General features: G+C 34.2%; 6 protein-coding genes, 1 long non-coding RNA gene and 1 other non-coding gene across 9 annotated transcripts; 4 read left to right on the top strand and 4 right to left on the bottom strand.

Annotated features, from left to right (window-relative positions):
- The first annotated feature begins 377 nt into the window (after positions 1-377).
- Positions 378-534, top strand: linc-28. Its single transcript, NR_102123.1, has 2 exons — positions 378-406; positions 450-534. It is a non-coding gene; the product is annotated as a long non-coding RNA linc-28 (long non-coding RNA).
- Positions 535-1,800: 1,266 nt separating this feature from the next.
- C25F9.15 (HEPN domain-containing protein) lies at positions 1,801-3,099 on the bottom strand. Its single transcript, NM_001136412.2, has 3 exons — positions 3,015-3,099; positions 2,544-2,809; positions 1,801-2,495 (listed from the first exon to the last, which is right to left on the bottom strand). The coding sequence occupies exons 1-3, from the start codon at positions 3,021-3,023 to the stop codon at positions 2,324-2,326; spliced, it is 447 nt and encodes a 148-aa protein (NP_001129884.1). The 5' UTR covers positions 3,024-3,099; the 3' UTR covers positions 1,801-2,323.
- A 105-nt stretch (positions 3,100-3,204) lies between these two features.
- Positions 3,205-4,624, bottom strand: C25F9.9 (AAA_lid_7 domain-containing protein). The gene is made up of 3 exons (NM_075378.4): positions 4,537-4,624; positions 3,663-3,928; positions 3,205-3,608 (listed from the first exon to the last, which is right to left on the bottom strand). Exons 1-3 carry the CDS (start codon positions 4,543-4,545, stop codon positions 3,341-3,343), a joined length of 543 nt encoding a protein of 180 aa, NP_507779.2. The 5' UTR covers positions 4,546-4,624; the 3' UTR covers positions 3,205-3,340.
- A 35-nt stretch (positions 4,625-4,659) lies between these two features.
- C25F9.4 (SNF2 N-terminal domain-containing protein) lies at positions 4,660-10,108 on the top strand. The gene is made up of 5 exons (NM_075377.5): positions 4,660-4,745; positions 7,321-7,996; positions 8,444-9,133; positions 9,191-9,590; positions 9,837-10,108. Exons 2-5 carry the CDS (start codon positions 7,354-7,356, stop codon positions 9,880-9,882), a joined length of 1,779 nt encoding a protein of 592 aa, NP_507778.3. The 5' UTR covers positions 4,660-4,745; positions 7,321-7,353; the 3' UTR covers positions 9,883-10,108.
- C25F9.17 lies at positions 6,243-6,389 on the bottom strand. The gene has a single exon (NR_070238.1). It is a non-coding gene; the product is annotated as an Unclassified non-coding RNA C25F9.17 (non-coding RNA).
- Positions 10,109-10,377: 269 nt separating the features above from the next.
- Positions 10,378-13,523, top strand: C25F9.5 (SNF2 N-terminal domain-containing protein). Its single transcript, NM_075376.4, has 6 exons — positions 10,378-10,479; positions 10,622-11,284; positions 11,512-12,111; positions 12,185-12,582; positions 12,954-13,228; positions 13,277-13,523. The coding sequence occupies exons 2-6, from the start codon at positions 10,636-10,638 to the stop codon at positions 13,494-13,496; spliced, it is 2,142 nt and encodes a 713-aa protein (NP_507777.2). The 5' UTR covers positions 10,378-10,479; positions 10,622-10,635; the 3' UTR covers positions 13,497-13,523.
- A 1,317-nt stretch (positions 13,524-14,840) lies between these two features.
- Positions 14,841-15,509, bottom strand: C25F9.10 (SPK domain-containing protein; the record flags this gene model as incomplete). 2 transcript variants are annotated; one of them, NM_001028508.6, is made up of 3 exons in its annotated part: positions 14,841-15,055; positions 15,105-15,370; positions 15,423-15,509. In NM_001028508.6, the coding sequence occupies 3 exons, from the start codon at positions 15,432-15,434 to the stop codon at positions 14,842-14,844; spliced, it is 492 nt and encodes a 163-aa protein (NP_001023679.1). The 2 variants fall into 2 exon arrangements, with proteins under 2 accessions (NP_001023679.1, NP_001129883.1); NM_001136411.4 differs by lacking the exon at positions 15,423-15,509 and having other exon boundaries at positions 14,842-15,055; positions 15,105-15,313.
- Positions 15,510-15,908: 399 nt separating this feature from the next.
- Positions 15,909-16,459, top strand: C25F9.6 (Rubis-subs-bind domain-containing protein). Its single transcript, NM_001392697.1, has 2 exons — positions 15,909-16,164; positions 16,211-16,459. The coding sequence occupies exons 1-2, from the start codon at positions 15,924-15,926 to the stop codon at positions 16,234-16,236; spliced, it is 267 nt and encodes an 88-aa protein (NP_001379203.1). The 5' UTR covers positions 15,909-15,923; the 3' UTR covers positions 16,237-16,459.
- Positions 16,460-18,107: the final 1,648 nt, after the last annotated feature.

Raw genomic sequence — 18,107 nt, 5'->3', positions numbered from 1 at the left:
CGATCGGAGGGGTTCGTACATACAGCCTATTTAAGCGCATTAGTTTATGTCGAAAGTTTGCAAGTTTCTCTGTGCTTTCTTCATGAGTTGTCTCAAAATGAACATACCTATTTGAAAGTATTCGTTTATTTCAAAATAGAAAACAAAAGCAGTTTTCTTTGGGGTTCTCTCTGAGTATACAGTATATTTAAGCACATTCACTCATTTCAAAAGTTTGTAATTTTCAGGGGCTCTCTCTCTCTCTCTCTTTATGAGTTATCTATGAAAATATGTATTTCTTTCTCTAACGTCTTCATGTACTTCTATTGAACATTTTCTCTTATATTTTTTACACTCTCTTACTATTTTTTCTAGGTCGTTTTCTTCTCATCCTGGTCCATTTCGTTTTGCGTGACCATAGTGAGAGGTGACCTCTTTTGATAGCTCTCAAAAATATTTTTTTATTTCAGATGTATCTACGAGTTAGAGGTACTCTCCGGCAGTCTTCAACTAAATAATCTTTGTAGCTGCCCTTGGTCAATAAACATGAGAAGCAAAATTTGGAATACAAAAAATGAAATAATGATAATAATTGGAAATTGAAAAAAAAAAAACCTTTAAAAAAAAACGGGGAATGAGATCACAGAGTAAATATTCTCAAGGACCACAGAGCACAAAATTTTCAGGGTTCACGGAGCACAGATTTTTCCAGATAGCTCGGAGAACAGATTTTTAAAGGGACCTCACAGAACAGATTTTTCAGGGACCTCATAAAACAGATTTTTCAGGGACCTCTGAGAACAGATTTTTTAGGGACCTCGAAGAACAGATTTTTCAGGGACCTCGGAGAACTGCTTCTACGTATTCGACCAACTCAGGGTAGTATGTTAGCTCTTGTGGTGTGAGATGTGTGTGATTTTCTCCCTAACATACTACTAGTGTGATCAGGATAATTTTTTTATTTCAATAAATAACATGAAAGAAACTATTGAACAACTGAAAAAATCGATCGAATTAATCACGGAAGCATATTATTGATTCGAAGTGCACTAATTTTAATGCTTGCCAATAAAACTGAAAATGCAATCTAACGGTAAGCTTTACATACTTTTTTGTACACTAATGTCTTTTTCAGTGAACGAAACTGTGATAGTCAAAATAATCCGAAACGAATATATGAGATGGTCTCAATGCATGGCACACATGGAAAGAAGGATGCTACCCGTTTTTAAATTGTACTTGTTTTTTTACGAACGTGTTTGTGCATTGTAATTAGTGTTTTGAAATAAACATTAATATTCAAACAAGTGTATAATATCCAAGTTACATACCGTTTGCCAGTAAAATGATTTGACTACTAGATAATTTGAAAATTAAACAAAAAAAATTCGATGTTTTTGTCAGAAGTGTGGAAAATTCACCAAAAATAGATTTTTAGACGATAAAACAAGCAAACGTTTCAAATTTAAAAGAATCATACAATATTATCCAAAAACTTGAAATCTACTGTCAGATGAAAAATGCCTTCAAGAATTTCAGATCGATTTTTTTCCATCTTAAAATCATTGTTTGATTCCAAATTATCTGCACTGCCCAGACGTTAGCTTGATTACTCCCACGATCCCCCGTTGTCCATATTTTCCTTTTTCACAATTTTTGATGATACATTGTTTAATGTATGTTGATTATGAAACTATAATTTGAATATTTTTATGGGTTTTTTATGTGACCAACAGGGGAAGTAATGCCAAATTGCTCCGCACAATTGTTTAATGGTTTTTAATGTTTAACAATAAAATGTAATCGCATGACACACATAGAAAACATTTTTATTGAAATTAGTGTGAAGAAGTTAAAAAGTTTTTAGGCGAACTTTGGCCAGTGGGAAAATGTTGCAATGATGCAAACATTAACGATTTCTAATCAAGGCAAAGTCTTCTGTCACAAATATCAGAAACTCACAGTTGAAATATGCTTTAATGAAGTACCCTACACAAAAAAATGTTGGGAATAATAATTAACTGATGAATTTTTCGAAAGCCATCATAAAATATGCCCATGAGTATGGACAACAATTTGGTGGTGAACATTTTAACAATATATTTCAAAATTTGAAGTCGGCTTTTGAAAACACAACTTTCAGAGTTTGCAAGTTATTGCCTGTTTTTCAGCATTTCTTTTTGTTTGAAATAAAAGTTTCGTTTTCTAACAAAATTGAAAATTAAACATTATATTGATCTTTCGATTTTTTTAGAAACATAAGTCGAAAATTGTGAAAAATGTCTTATTAATATGCTATAGTATGGTAATCATATGAAATATTCCCAATCGTCGCTTTTTCCGTTTAGCCTGTTTTGTCAAGGGACAAATCTTTTTTCAGCAAATCTATAACATCTTGTTTAAGTTTTTTAGCTATAGGAGCATCCATAATTTTTTCCATGTTCTGCATTGATGCGAGGATACTCTGTCGAAATTTATCAGCTAAAAATCCTAAATCGTAGAAATTTTTATGACACCTGAAATAGGACTTTTGGAGGAATTTTTGAACAACAGAGTCAACTTACTGTTTAGCGTGATTAAACGCTTTTGATAAAATTCTAATGTCGGAGGGCTTCCGATGCAGGTTCTCCTCAACGATATTCATAAGTCTTAAAGTTGCTCCATGACTTTTTATGTTAATTTTGAAGTTGGAAAGACAAAACTTCCTTATGCACATAGCCGCCGCGCCCCAAATGAGCTCTGAGAAGAGCACTACATCGGGCGGTGAGAGCACTAGCATGTTTTCTGCTTTCTCTAAGTATAATTGAACGTCGTATATAACTTGGTCTTGCTGGAAAAATTGAGATGTTTACAATCAAATATGAAGATACAAAAGCCTCAAGATTATTAAGCTGGTCCTAGAACTCCTAAATGCATCAAAAGTCAGTACTCAAATGGTATTCATATTTAAATACATATTACCATAATTAGATTTTTTTTTCACAATTTTAAATTCATGGACGTTCGATTCCAATTAAATGGTATGTAATACTTACTGTTCCCATTTTTTAGCAAGTCGTTTAGTTATTTAAAAATTCTGCGAAAGATAATAATGCAGCCAGAATATAATTTGATAGTTTTTACACACTGCGTCGCTTCGTTTTACGTTATCAGTACGGCAACTACATACATACCTTCCGCAGCAAAGGGAGTTAAAAAACGATGTGATCTCTTAATTTTGAGGCATTTTTTCAAGCTGATAGAAAAATTTTATTCTAGTCTTGGTTGAAAATACAAACAACAAATTTTAATTTTCAAGTTGTACAAATCAAAAAGATCGAAGCACATTACAATGAGAAAGAAGAGAATATAGGGTTTGTAATCATGTATATGATTTAGATAAATACTTGTATGTGATATTTACTTTTCCAAACGCCACTGTGCTTTCTTTTGGTAATTCCCGTGTTAAGTCTGAAAATTGTTTGCCATTTGAATAAAATTGCCCAATAGGCCATAATATTTCTCGTATTTTTTTCATTGTATCTTCATTCACTTCACTGAAACATATTTTCATGTCTTTCACCGATTCAATATATTTGTTTCTCTCATCCTTATCTATGAAATTCAGCTCGTAAAAGTTTTTGTGACATCTGCAATTTGTTTTTTTTTTTTGAAAAAAGTTTCGGAATAAAAAATTGTCTCACTTTTCAGCTTTTTTAAACGCCATGCTAAGTTTCAGTCTACCAAGACCGTCGGAATAGCTTTCATCAATCACAACATCCATAAAGTTGCTGATATCCCCGTGATTCATTAGCAAAGTTTTGAAATTCACAAGAAAAAACGTCTTTATGCAAACATTCGCGGCGCCCCAAATACACTCGGAAAAGAGCACCAGGTCGGGTGGATTGAGATCCGACATTTCTCGTGCCTTTGCTAAGAACACATCCACATCGTATAGTTTATGAAACGGCTGTAAGAAAATATGGCATGCTATTTGTTGAGGATTGAAGTTTAGATTGCGAGAACAGATGTAAGGCCCATTTACTGGACACTGGCTGTTTAAAATACATAAATAACTGTATGAAACAGCATCCGTTTTGTCTATACAAACTTATTAGTGAATATCACAATAAAGCGTTTCGTGAAATTAACCCCAACTATGATTAGATACAAATAGGTATAACATACGTATAATATGTATACAAAAATTTTTAAGCTTCAAAAATAATTTTTGACGGCTTCAATATGTAAGCTACCCAATCCGTGAAGACGGAACATAAAAAAGCATTTGGCACAACATACACCATAATCACTAGAGTAAGCCTGTTGCTTTTCAAAAATGGCTGAATACATTATTGACCTGTTAATAAGCTGCATCAATGTTTTCAATGAATACGACGTTCACTCGTGTATCTTTTTAATTTTTGACCACATCAAACATATTGTGAACATACAAAAAATTAATTCTTAAAAAATCAGTATCCTCGAATGTGAAGTTATCTCAACTATGTATTATATAAAGTTGTATCAATGTAAATAACAATTTCTGGATAGAGTATGTAAAACATTACTACTTACGTCATCCATTTTTGCGTAACCTTTTCGGTGAATGAATGTTGTTTTAGGTAGGAAATGTGCGACACTGAGTACACGCTGTGTCTTACATTATCACAAATGTGATAAGAAGCCCTCTTCGGCATCGATTCGCGTAATTTTTTCCGAGTTTAAAAAAACTGGGTCTCTTACTCAAAACGGAGCAGAAATTCAAATTTCAATTCTGCATTATTGTAAGTGTTTTGAAGACTTCTTTGAACATATTTGTACATACTTACAAGGGAAGTCGAAAAACTGTACTCCGGACTTTGACATGCTATAGTTATTTTTTGATAAAAAAGTGAAAATAATGATCCCTCCAAAAAATTTAGCTGCCGAGGACCAGGTTCAGCAAAGTTATGACGTTTTGAAAGTGCCGAAAAAAAAAATCATTGATGCACCCCCTTTGAAAAAAATCTAAAATTTTCACTGAAAATTTTTTTTTCTGAAAGTTGATAAAAATAGTTGTAATCGATTTAAAATAGTAAAAAACATATATTATACAAGTTTTAGCCCATCACTCTCATAAAAACCCTTAAATTAATCTACATATCTTGAGAAAAATTCCAAAAAGCAGATCTTCATGTAGATCAATTTAAGGGTTTTTTTGAGAATTATGAGCTGAAACTTGTATGGTATGATTTTTCCATCATTTCCAACTATTTGAAAACATTTTATATCAACTTTTAGAAAAAAAAATTTTTTTGAATTTTTTGGAATTTTTAAAAAGGGGTATTCCGGCACTTTCAAAACGTCATAACTTTGCTGAACCTGGTCCTCGGCAGCTAAATTTTTTGGAGGGATCATTATTTTCACTCTTTTATCGAAAAATAACTACAGGGTGGGGAATAAATATAGCGCCGCAATTTCGCACGACCTCTGACGCCTGTGGAACCATTTTCGTGGCGCCCATTTTGATTTGTTTTATTCATTATTTTGTTTTTAACTATTCCTGAAAGTTTCAGCCATTTATATAAACTTTGCAGGTAATGGTGGCTGATTCTCCATTCCGATCTTCAATTGTGGAATATTCGAAGAGCGGAATGACTTTTCCGGAGATCGTAAGAAGCTCTGTATCGGAAATCTGCGGTTAATCAAACTTTGATCCGGTTCAGAGGGCTTCGGACTTTGATGGACAAAAAACGAATTGGTCATCCGGTGTCTGTGACGACTCCTTCAGCCGTCAAAGCCGTCCGAGAGCAAATATGGAGAGATCCGGAAAGAAGCATGAGAAAGATATCAACGGAGTTTGGGATGAGCCCAAAATCAATGACAATTATTGTCAGAAACATGCTCCGTATGATACTTTATCAATTTCAAAAGAGTGCCTTTATTACAGACCGTAACAAGGAGTTACGTTTGAAGAAAGCAAAAAATTCTCTTGAGTGGCACGAAGAGTGGCACGCTTTTAAAGACATTATTTAAAAATGAAAAATATTCATTGTAGAGGCCAAAAAGAACGGTCAGAACGGTCGGATTTTAGCCCTCGAGTATGAAATTGCTTAAAAGAAAAAAAAATCCTTAATAAAATTTCTCACTCTGCCGCAGTGATGGATTCGGCGGAATCTGCTCCGATGGTAAGACATCACTGGTTTTTGACGATGTAGGAGTCAAAATTAACAAGGCATACTACATCCAGAAGATTTTTGTGCCGGAAGTGTTGCCCTGGTCCAAATCCCACTTCACAAACCGTGTTTGGACGTTCCAGCAGGTTGGTGCGCCTGCCCATCGAGAAAATACTACTCAGCAGTGATTTAAGACGAATTTTCCGGGTTTCATCACCAAAGATCAATGGCTTGCTTCCAGCCCAGATGGATTCCAATGGTCTTCGCTGTGTGCGGGTATTTGACCCAACATATTTGCCCAAAAAATTATCCAACTTTGACAGCCCTGAAGATCGCGTTGCCAGCTGCATGGGACAATCTAGACGTCAACTACGTCCGTGCCGTCGTCAACTCACACCCGAAAGGATTTCGGCCGTTATCAAATCAAAAGGAGGGATATTTCAAAACTGTTAATGCTATGTTTTTGTAATTGTTTAATAAACATTCTGGTTTATTTCTAGGAAAAAATCTTTCGATTTGTAGATTTTACACCGTTCTGAATGCGGCGCTATATTTATTCCCCACCCTGTATAGCATGTCAAAGTCCGGAGTACAGTTTTTCGACTTCCCTTGTTAGGCTCAGCCACACCCGAAATTTTTAACGTTTATAACTATGAATAATAATGTAATTTCGACATTTAGGAGTTGTTTCTTTTGCTATGGCGAATCCTACAAAAGAGTTATAATTTTACAATTATTTAGTTAACTTAACGACCGCTGTTAATGGATTTGAGTCTGCTTATGGAGGTATTTTAGTATAATGTCTGGCAACGTTTTTATATTTTACTTGAACTTCTTGTTTCACCATATATATATAATACGTTTGTGTGTGTTCAATTTTTATCAATGATAATGTGAACTTTACACAAATTTTTATTGTGATAGATATGTTACATTTTTGTGCCAGGCTCGTAGGTAAAAAGTTCGGAAACATGTTTGTTTTCTCATTCGAAAATCTAATAGAAACGCTTCAACCACAAAAGAGAAAGTCTTCGCCAAATCAGTTCCCATTTGGAATAATCTTTTCAAAAACGTCCCGGTTTTTTCCTCTTCTTTCCAATTTTCTCACTTTCTTGAATTTCACATTCCCCGGTATTAAACTTATTTGATCTCGAGTCCTTTTTTTTCTTCATTACGAAGAAAATTTATATATTTTAAAATTAAGGTATCAATATTTCTGCAAAACCACAAAAGGAGGATGGGCTTTGAATTGGATGAACAACAGAAAAACATGATGAACAGTATGGCTAAATATGAGAGTGGAGACAATTGCGGTGGAATAATCACTATTGCTACTTCAACAAATGATCGAATAGAAGAAGTATTGATATCCCATATTTTTGAGCAAAACAAAACACTCCAAAACGGTTCCAAGCCAAATAAAACGTTAATGGTCGGATCGCCCAGTTGGACAAATAAGCTTCAAAAACTACCGAGCAAGTGCAAGAAAGTGCCAGAAGTGCCAGAAGAATGCTCAGAAAATTCAAAAAACGACGATATTTCCTTTTACAAACTAAAAAAGACAACTAAAAGTCAGGATTTTGCTAATTGTAAGGAAGACATCGTTCTCGCTAATTACGGTTTGCTGGAAACCATACAAGAATTGAAAGTCACATGGGAGCGAATAATTTTTCACGATTTCTCGCTTGAAACCAAAAATAACTACCAACAATTCGAAACAGTCTGTAAATTGAATGCGACGTTTCGCTGGTACATCACTGAAAATCACAAACAAGACCGCCTGGAGGAATATTTGGTCGCAGATGATGGAAAGCGAATACATGTCAAAGGGGACATAGACACATTTTTGGATCAAGCCAATCTGTATTTACCGAGTGCTGGTAGGTTTTTTTTTAATTAGGTAACAAATGAAACCGCAATTTCAAGCATGCACGCAAGCATTCTATGTACTTACACACGCCTTCCTGTAGCGTTCAATATGATTGTAGCTCTTTTGCTGACACTTCATGTTCTCCTTGTTGCGAAATTTGTTTTCACACCACGTTAGGAATGTCACATTTAACGTTGATTTTTTTACCTTGTTTACAATTTTTGGCATAGGAAGATGACAAAGAAGTTATTTAAAAGTTATTTCCAAGCTAAATCTTTTGTGAATAGTCAAACTCCAATAAACATGAACGCTCCAGGAGGCGATGTGGCATCGCACAGTAGGTCAAACGACGAATTTAGAATGCGGCAGTTATGATTAAACGCGCTGTATTTTTTTTAAATCGAATTATGAAAATATTTTAAAATGACTGTAGAAATCAAACTTTCCTTTACCACAGAACCAAAGTCAAGAAACCTGAAAACTCCTTTGGATGATCGTCAAAAAGATTTCAAGAGTAATTTGGCTCAACGTGAAAATGAGCCTGTCCGTGGAGGAGTTATAACAACTCTGATTAGAGATATTCTAATAAAGGAAGCAATTATTGAATTTCTTCTGGATCGAAAGAATACGAGCGAAGAATATGGTCATTCGATGGGGAAAACTTTACTGGTTGTGCCACCCGATATGATAGAATCTTGGAAGAAACTTCTCGAAAAACTTTTGGAAAAAGATGATCTCGTGATTCACTACTTCTATAGAAATGAAGACAAAAAGCCAGATGATAGTCATGAAGTCGTTATCACTACTTACGACATGCTCAAAAATATTGAAAATCGGAACATTCTATGGAAACGAATTATTTTCGAGGATAATTATTCAGCGAGCGAAAAAGACAGGCAACAATATCAATTACTTTTTTCATTTCTTTGCCAGTTACATGCGGAATATCGTTGGTGCCTGACGGAAAATCCGACGCAACAAAAATTGGCTCGTTTTATGAATCGGAAAGAATATGGTGAAAGTCATAATTTGATAAAATCAATTTCTTTGGGAAATGCTAAAGACGATGAAGAAAAAAGCACTGCAAAACTGGTTAAAAACATTGAAGGCTTTTTGAAGCAAGTTACCTTGCGTTTCCCAAGAAGTCGTAAGTTGTATAAAATCTCGATTCAATTTACTAAAATTAGCATTTTAAAATTTGCAGCGAATGATTATAAAAAACACATAACTAATGCAAAAAAAGAAAAAAACGAAAATGAGCCCAATATCAGCAAATTTTGCAACAATATGTTAGCCGCAATAGTCAGCTACACCAAAGAGTTCTACATCAAACATTTCAAAATTTGTGCAGAAAGTGATGAGGATATAGAAGAAATGTATGATTCATTTTGTGCTGGTTTTAAAAACACGTCGGATGTCGGTCTTATTATGAAAATATGGGTGGACGCGCACTTTAACTTTTCCAAAAGCGAGCAAGATCGTTGTTTCATTGGGAAAACAGCAATGAAAAATATTATCGAAAATTTTGAGAAAGCAATCAAAATAATTGAGAAAGCTACGCAAACATCTATTGAGGAAAGCTACAACCAAATGAGAGCTGCTAGGTGAGTTGTCTAACAAGAAAATTATTTTAGCAAGGTCCCTGACTATGCAAAATTTAGATTTTATTTTGAAGCTTACGAATATGATTTATTATTGTGTAAGCTTAGAAAAACGAAAAATCATTCTTCGTTCGAGCGTTATAATTCTGAGTGAAAAATAGGACGGTTTGCTTCTTATAATTTCATTTTGAAAACAAAGACAGTGTTTTGTCTCTATTATTAAACTTTAAAAAATCATAAAAATTTCAGGAGTGGAAAACGACCAATAGAGGAAGTTAAAGCTTCAAAAGCTTAAGCCATGCCAATTAAATATAGAAAATGCAACAAAAAAACGGGAATCATGTTTAACAATTGTTTTTATTTGTGAAAAAAAAGATGAAATTGTTACAAGTGCTTTGTTATTTTATATTTAAAAATGCGTATACATTATACAAACATGAAATTTAAATTATATCTTTTATAGTCCCAATAATCCCACTATGTTCTCTTTTTTAAATAAAGATGGTTTAAACATATCCCCATGATAATTCCACGGTCGACATTGCAAATATAATATTTAATTAAATGTCATGAATTTGTGGACCAGAGCTTTTCACGAACCAATCAGTTTCTTTTTTCATAACGGTTAAGCTTTATAGCGTGGTCGGAAATTAGTCTTGAATGAACAGCATATCACAAGTTCTTTTAATCTCGATTTCATCAGTATCAGATGTAGGCACTACTTAACTGTCTTTGTCGATGACAAACAATTCTTTCGAAATCAAGAGCGATAAGAAGAAGAACTGGAAGCAAGTTGAGTGAGCACGCAGTACGTGTGTGTATACAACACACCGTCTTTTTGACTCTCGATTCACTTTCTTTATCAATTATTAGGAAGTATATCTCTGAAAAGGTAAGCTAATGCTTCCCAAGCAAAAACGTGAGGCGAAAATAATAAGATGGTATAAGAAAAAAATTTCTACATTCTCATGTTCAGTGAACAAAATATTTTTTAACGATTTTGTGAAATATATAGGAAACTGTCTTTTTTACAGAACCAAAAAACAGGATGAGTTCTGATTCGGATATGAAGAATGTAATGCAAGATTTGAAGAAACTTGAAAATAGAAAAGACAGCGGAGGAATAATCACTGTACCCACGAGTGATAGTGAAATAGATCAAGTAATAATTTCATATATTCTGGAACAAAAGGAGCAAGGAACTTCTGAGAATAATATTAATTTAATCGTTGGGACGCCTAAGTGGATAAAGTCATGGAATTTGAAATTCAATGGATTCATCAGGGCGGGCATTCTGAAAGACGATGATCTTCTTATTTCCTATTTTTACAACCGGACAAAGTCTCGCAGTTCGAATGAACTTGCTAAAAATGATATCGTCATCACTACTTACGATACATTGAAGACAAAATCAAACCTTCCAATTTTTAAAGCTGTCGATTGGGAACGAATCATACTTTATGAAGCAAACAAGATTAGTGACATTAACACTTTACGATTTGGAGCAATTTGCGAACTTAAATCAAAATATCGTTGGTGCCTTACGGAAAATTTCAAACAACATAGTTTGGCTTTTTTTTTGAAGATGTATGATGTTGATTCCTTTAAAAACACCAAAAGTCTAGAAGAGCACAAACTTCTTGTGAAGGACATTGAGAAAGACTTGGAGCAAGTTAATCTGTATTGGTCAAGTACTGGTGAGTTTTAAAAATAATAATGTTGACAATAATAGTAATAAATAATAATATTAGCGTCTCCTTAGGAATAAAGTTAGCCCACCCTTCGAAATACACACAAACTGAAATATATATGTATACATATGTATGTACATATATATTCGTGACTCAAAAAAGAAAATAACCAGGTCTAATTGTCCAAAGGGAAGATAGAAATAACATAGTAAACTTAGTGTCTTTTTTTACAGAATTGAAAATGAAAAGGATAAACTTTGTTTTGAAACCCCGTCAAAAGGAGTTTACAAATAGTTTAGCGCAATGTGAAGCAGAATCTACATATAGAACAACGGCATATGGAATGAATGAAGATGAGATAAGAAAATCAATCATTGCATTCCTTCTGGATCAAGACGAAAAAAGCGAAAGAAGTAGTAGGGCTATGGGAAAAACTTTACTGGTTATGTCACCCGATGTAATAAAACCTTGGAAGGAACTTCTTGAAAGTCTTTTGAAAGAAGATTATCTTGCAATCAACTACTATGGAAATGAAACCAAAAAGTCAAATAATAGTCATGTAGTCGTTATTACTACCTATGACAGGTTTGAAAAAAGTTATAAAAAGTACATTCAATGGGAACGAATTATTTTCTATGGATTTTCTCTTGCCAATGCAAAATGCAACCAGCATTATCAAAAACTTCTTCAACTATCCGTGATGCACCGTTGGTGTCTGACTGAAGAAAACACACACCGTTTCTCAGCTCATTTCTTGAAGGGGAACAATGACAAAATTGGAGAAGATGTAGTCGTGAATAACATTGAGCAAAAATTGCACTTGTTAAGTACTAGTAAGCTTTTTTTAAAAATAAACAGAAGATCAATTCCTCTAGTATTTTTTTTAAATTAAAAAACTGTTTGCAGCAAAATATTATTTTACCCTCATGACTAGTGCAATAAAAGCATCAAAAGCTAATGATTGTTGTCAATTTTCCAATGATATGTGGGAATCAATTGTCAGTTACACCAAAGAGTTCTTTTATAAAAATTTCGAAATTTGGCTCAAAGAAGATGAGAGTTTAGAGGAAATGTATGAGATGATGTGTCTTGGTCTTGATGGATCAGCAGCCGCTTTGATAATTCGTTTATGGGTTGATGTAAACTGGAATCATACTGCGTGTAAACACGATTCATTTTTCATCACACGAGATGAGATGGATGATATTGTTGATAGGTGGAAAAAATCGATTGACTTGACCGAGAATGCTCATATTGATTTAATTCGCAATGTACTTATCGAAAAGAAGTTATTGCAGGACTTGGTAAGTAAGTGTGAAAATGAGTCTGATTGTGAGTTACTGTGAGTTGGGTCATAGTTATGTAGAAAATTGGTAATCTCAAATACTTGTCAAGTTGTTTTTACAAAATGTTCACCAATTTTTCTCAAAAATTAGATTCAATCTTGATTTTAAAATAGTTCCGTCTGTGGGGAAATTATTGAAAACCAATCCTGTGGTAGCTGATAGTTTTAAACATAATTAGAACATAAGACTGGAAGACTTTTTTTCTATAAATTGACGACTTCCAAAGTCGTCAATTACTTTTTATCATGGGTGCACTTCATTTTTAATGGTTACACATTTCCAGCATAAACAAGTGCCTTCAAAAAGTATTAAAAAAACCATACTTTCAGCTACCTACGTATACACCTTCGTATATCATCTACGACTTTGATGTACTCTTGACGAAAGCAAAAAAAATGTCGGAACAGGATCCTCCCGATATAGTGATTTTCTCCTACCTCATTTGGGGCGCAGCTGTTGTATGCTTGAGAAAGTTCTTTCTCGACAGATTAAAACTCGAGATTTCGGGCCAAAATGCACAAGAAATACTCATGGAAATTGTTGTCGACTCTTTTACAGACGACACTGGTGGACGTCTACTCAGAGCCTGGACATTTGCAAAACTGTAAGACAATTTATTGTTTCCATGATTCCTGATACACTAAAAATTCAGTTGTCGCAAGAAAGCATACGCTATGAGCCATTCAAACCTGCTGCTGAGAAATTACATTCTAGAATCGGTGAAGAGCATGGAAGAATGCATCAATAAAGCCGACATCGAAAAAATTTGGAAACAGTTGGAAGCTTCTGATTTACAAATATTGAAGTTGTCAAAAAATTATTTTGTGACAATCGGGAAAGATAAATTTTTGTACAACAAAGTAACGTGTTGATAATAAATGTTTCATGTTCCTTGTATTGTTACAGTTTTTGAGCATTTGATAAGCATTTTCAAAACAAGTGGCAAAACAAGTATTGTTAGACCTCCTAGCTATTATAATACCATCAATAAGATATGAAGAATTCTTGAGGATTGTATTATTATTGCATTTGCATTTCAGGTTTCTTGTAATGAACAAATAATTCATTTTACTACCTCGTTGGCGAAATAACTTCAACGCAAATATTTCATTCTACGACGAAGAGACTTGAAAGTTGCTCAAATGAACGAATTTCGCAGGTTCAAAGTTTTCAAAAAAGTACACTGATTATAGCTGAAACCTCGAATTTCGGTCACTCTTCCGTGTCGCAGCGGTCGGAAGTTGACTTTTTCAGCTTTATCATCCTTTATTGTGCATCTGGTAGTTTATCTCATTTGATATCGTTGTACATCACTTTTATACTGCAGTATTATTGGATTTGAAACTTTTCTTTCATCATCAGAAAGGTTCTGCCAATACCGATACCCAAAAATAAATGCTGCGGATCACACGCTGAGAGCCGAAAATTAAATTGAAATCGGCTCTCGGCGCGCACCGAGCCGACTTTCTTCACGTGTCGCTCAGCCTTGGTCATCCTTTAATCAGTCATTACAGTTGGAATCCAGTCCATTTGGAGCATTTTGTTAATGTCTTTGCTATTCTAATGCAATTACCGTATTTCCTCTAAAAATCGAGCAAAATAATACTTTTCTATTGTTTTATCAATTATTTGAACACTTTACAATATAATTTAGTTAAAAAATGACAAAATATTTGAAGTTTTCACAAAATACTGCTGGTCTGGCAAGAATACGGGCGCAAGACTATTACCGTATTCCCTCTATTATGGAGTTATTCAAGTAGTGTCGTAAAATTAAAAAGTGTATTTCAATACACTTTTTCCCTTATTCAAGTAACTTCAAAAACATGTATTTCAATACAGTTTGTGACGTAATTTCGCGACATTTCTCGACATTTTTCCACAGTGGTTTTATCAGAATTATTCTCCTGCGACGGAAAATTGTGTGGATTTTCACCCTGCGGGAAAGCCTTTCTCTGTGGTTTTCATTCAATTGTCCGCTTTCTGGTTGTCGCATAATGTCGAGAAATGTCGCGAAATTACGTCACAAACTGTATTGAAATACATGTTTTTGAAGTTACTTGAATAAGGCAAAATGTGTATTGAAATACACTTTTTAATTTCACACTACTTGAATAACCCTATTAGTCTTGCATGCAAAACTAATAGAGGCTGCAAGACTAATAGAGGAAATACGGTAATTAGTTCTGAACAAGCAAAAAAAAAACAAAACAAATGTCAATGCGCTACTTTATTGAATGAAAATTGATAATTCCCAATTTTCACAATATTTTTAGAATATGTTATTTGTAATCCAGAAGTTGATATTTTCTCTTTAATTTTTTCACTGTCGGCTGCATTCATGTACGCCTCCATGTTCGCCACCGATTGTAGAATTTCATTTCTTAGCAGTTGATTTATATATCCCAGAGTATATGCACTTTTACGACAACTGAATTCTGAGTATTACAGGAATAATGTGGAAAAAAATCTTGTCTTACTGATTTGCAAATGTCCAGGCTCTGTGTAGATGTCCACCAGTGTCGTCTGTAAAAGAGTCGACAACAATTTCCATGAGTATTTCTTGTGCATTTTGGCCCGAAATCTCGAGTTTTAATCTGTCGAGAAAGAACTTTCTCAAGCATACAACAGCTGCGCCCCAAATGAGGTTGGAGAAAATCACTATATCGGGAGGATCCTGTTCCGACATTTTTTTTGCTTTCGTCAAGAGTACATCAAAGTCGTAAACGATCTGCTCATGCTCATGCTGAAAGTATGGAATTGTGTATGATTTGCGGAAAAAAAGTTGAGGAACTAACACCCAACATCATCGTTGCAGACGTTGGTAAGAAATACAGAATTGAGACGAGAATTGCAGAATAGTTTTTGTATAGTTGTTACACACTTGTCTCTCAATCACGTTATCAGCACTTAGCGTTACAGCACTAGAGGGTGTCTCTTTCACTATTTCTCACTCATTCTTTCTTCTTTCCTCTCAAAATTTGTTTGAAATGATACATGTCCACAATTTGTAGTAACGAAAAAGGAAACAGTTATTATCGAAAGATCGATCGCATAATTTTCTCAAACGCGCTCCATCGGATTCTTGACCATTTTGGGCGGTAACTCAAAATGGAATTCGATGGAATTCGCGGAGCTAACCATGGTATATATGTATACTATATATATAATTTAAGAGATATTTTATTAGATTCAATGTGTCATTTTTTTTCCTTTAACCTTCATTAGTTTCCCGGTGGCGTTTTTAAAAATTTGTATTATTTGTGCAGATGATTCGTCTTTTCAGAAAGAAAACTGCAATGCTGACATTCATTTTTGACGACATAGATCTTGATTTTGCCTTTTCAAGAGGTTTGCTCGAAAAGCTCGAAGAAGAAATTGCATTGATCATGGGTATGCAAGAACATTACTCCAGACCGACCCTTACCCCGGAAGAACGCGCTGCAAATGAAGACGTGGTGAACTATTGTGCGGCAAACCTTGCGACTCTTCAACGTAGAAAATCTAGGGTGGAAACATTTTTGAAAAATGCAGAGGAAAGTAAGTTTTATTATTACCGAAAAAATCTGCGAAGAACAAATTTCAGCTTTGGCCACCGTTCTCTCTTCATAAACAATCTGCCGTCGAAATGTGTACTCTTAACAACTCTTAAACTTTTCTCTTGATATCTCAACTTATGTTACTTTTAAATTTTTGTTGCAATGACTTTTTGGAATCTAGATCATCCGGTACTTACATCGTTTAACCTTTCTCATTTTATTTACTTTTCTTCCTTTAGGCAAGTCTCCTGCGGGATGCGCCTAATTGATGTCAATTCAATAAATGTTTTTCAAGGATTTTTGGCAATAACAGAGGATGATAAGTTTTATTATAACCAAAAAAAATTGCGAGGATCAAATTTTGAAGAATCTCTTGTTCCCCGCTTGCATTATTGATTTTTATGGACACTTTCTCTTTTTTTTCAGATTTTTCAGAACTTTGTGAGCAAGAAAATTTTAGGGTTCATTATGGTGTGTGTTCAAAACCCATTCATACTTTTTGAAGTAGTAATTTCAAAAACCGAAATTATTTCAATTTACCAATGTGTTTGCAGTAATTTTTTTTGGTTCTAATTTGAGTACGCGTCATGTTGCAGTTCGAACAGGTCTTTTACACCATAAAAATGTGGGACCATGTGTAAGGATTTTGTGCGACTTTTCCCCCGACGTGGTTCTTTATAAATTTAACTTAAGTAAAAAGGTGTGAGCAGTCGCTGGTCCGAGTGTAACGACCAACGGTTCAACTTTGTTTTCTCGACTGTTGCACAACTTTAACTTTTCGAAAATTCCGACGGTTATCATTTCCTCATTTTTTACACACTTCCTCCGTTGATGTCATTCTAATAGGCAATGTTTCCAATGTGTGCCATGCGATTGCATTTTATTACCCATTAAAATATGTGCGAAAGAATTCAACAATACTACGTTGGTCAATTTAAGAAACTCTTATAACTCTCTCCAATAATAATTTCATAATAAACCTATGTATATTAAGCAACGCGTCATGTAGAAAATAAGTAAAAATGAAAAAATGGAGGATCGTGTGCAAAGATTTAATACAGTTTTTTGATATGGTAAGGTTTTTTGTCTACATAAAGGCTAACTATCAGAAGAGAAATTTAAACTAAGAAAACGTAGATCAGAATGTTTTCAGCCTATTCTTTCAATTCAATTTCCTTAAGTTTGAAGCGATATTTACGGTTATGAAGTACAGTAACAGTAGGAAAACGTTTCTGAGTCCAAGAGGTTGCTGGAACTTGATTATTAAATTGATTCCTTCACTCTTTTATAATTTGCTATTGTTCCAATGCTGGATTTTAGAAAGTTGGAAAGTAGTTTACCACATAATGTTTGTGATACAAGTTTTGAAGATTTACGTAGAACCAGCAATCATTGGTGTCCGCCTACTTTCAGAGGAATACAGTATTGCTTTTTATATTCTTTGAATAATTTTATCATATTGGGAAAAAATGTGCAATTTCAGTGAATTTTCCGATCTCTTCATATTTTCAGACAAACCGGAAGCGGTGGTACCCTTTTACCTTGCCGACCAACTACCTTGCCTCCCTGACACTTACAGTGCAGCGGGCGTGCCGGGGCGGGTAAGTTACGGCATACATTGAAGGGACTGATAACAAGTAACGGTTGGGGGCGGAGCATTGTATATACATACATGCATACAAGATATATTTCATTACATTCAGTATACCACTTTAAGGTACTTTTATTTAATCTTTTTGTTTATTTCTTCGTTTTTTACCCAACATTCCTATTTTCTTTTCTATTTCTGAGGTGACATTGTTATTTTTTGAATGCCTTTGAAACTTTAGAATTATTTTTTTCCAAGTAAGCTCAGTTCTAGAAACGCCTGGGAAGTTGAATTTTCGCTGTAAGAAAATACATAAATTCCGACACCATTTTCATGTTCAATCAGTTCCGGAAACC

The sequence above is a fragment of the Caenorhabditis elegans genome, chromosome V (assembly GCF_000002985.6).
Source record: "Caenorhabditis elegans chromosome V".
NCBI lineage: Eukaryota > Metazoa > Nematoda > Chromadorea > Rhabditida > Rhabditidae > Caenorhabditis > Caenorhabditis elegans.
The sequence above is the reverse complement of the archived record's forward strand: the minus strand, read 5'-3'. Positions and strand labels throughout refer to the sequence as shown.

Coding starts and splice junctions, on each gene's coding strand:
- C25F9.15 (NM_001136412.2), bottom strand. Junction 2,496..2,543: donor GCGTTTAATCACGCTAAACA/GTAAGTTGACTC, acceptor GTCCTATTTCAG/GTGTCATAAAAATTTCTACG.
- C25F9.9 (NM_075378.4), bottom strand. Junction 3,609..3,662: donor GCGTTTAAAAAAGCTGAAAA/GTGAGACAATTT, acceptor AACAAATTGCAG/ATGTCACAAAAACTTTTACG.
- C25F9.4 (NM_075377.5), top strand. CDS start 7,354: ATGGGCTTTGAATTGGATGAACAACAGAAAAACATGATGAACAGTATG. Junction 7,997..8,443: donor TCTGTATTTACCGAGTGCTG/GTAGGTTTTTTT, acceptor CCTTTACCACAG/AACCAAAGTCAAGAAACCTG. Junction 9,591..9,836: donor AACCAAATGAGAGCTGCTAG/GTGAGTTGTCTA, acceptor TAAAAATTTCAG/GAGTGGAAAACGACCAATAG.
- C25F9.5 (NM_075376.4), top strand. CDS start 10,636: ATGAGTTCTGATTCGGATATGAAGAATGTAATGCAAGATTTGAAGAAA. Junction 11,285..11,511: donor TCTGTATTGGTCAAGTACTG/GTGAGTTTTAAA, acceptor CTTTTTTTACAG/AATTGAAAATGAAAAGGATA. Junction 13,229..13,276: donor GCCTGGACATTTGCAAAACT/GTAAGACAATTT, acceptor CTAAAAATTCAG/TTGTCGCAAGAAAGCATACG.
- C25F9.6 (NM_001392697.1), top strand. CDS start 15,924: ATGCTGACATTCATTTTTGACGACATAGATCTTGATTTTGCCTTTTCA. Junction 16,165..16,210: donor TTTGAAAAATGCAGAGGAAA/GTAAGTTTTATT, acceptor AACAAATTTCAG/CTTTGGCCACCGTTCTCTCT.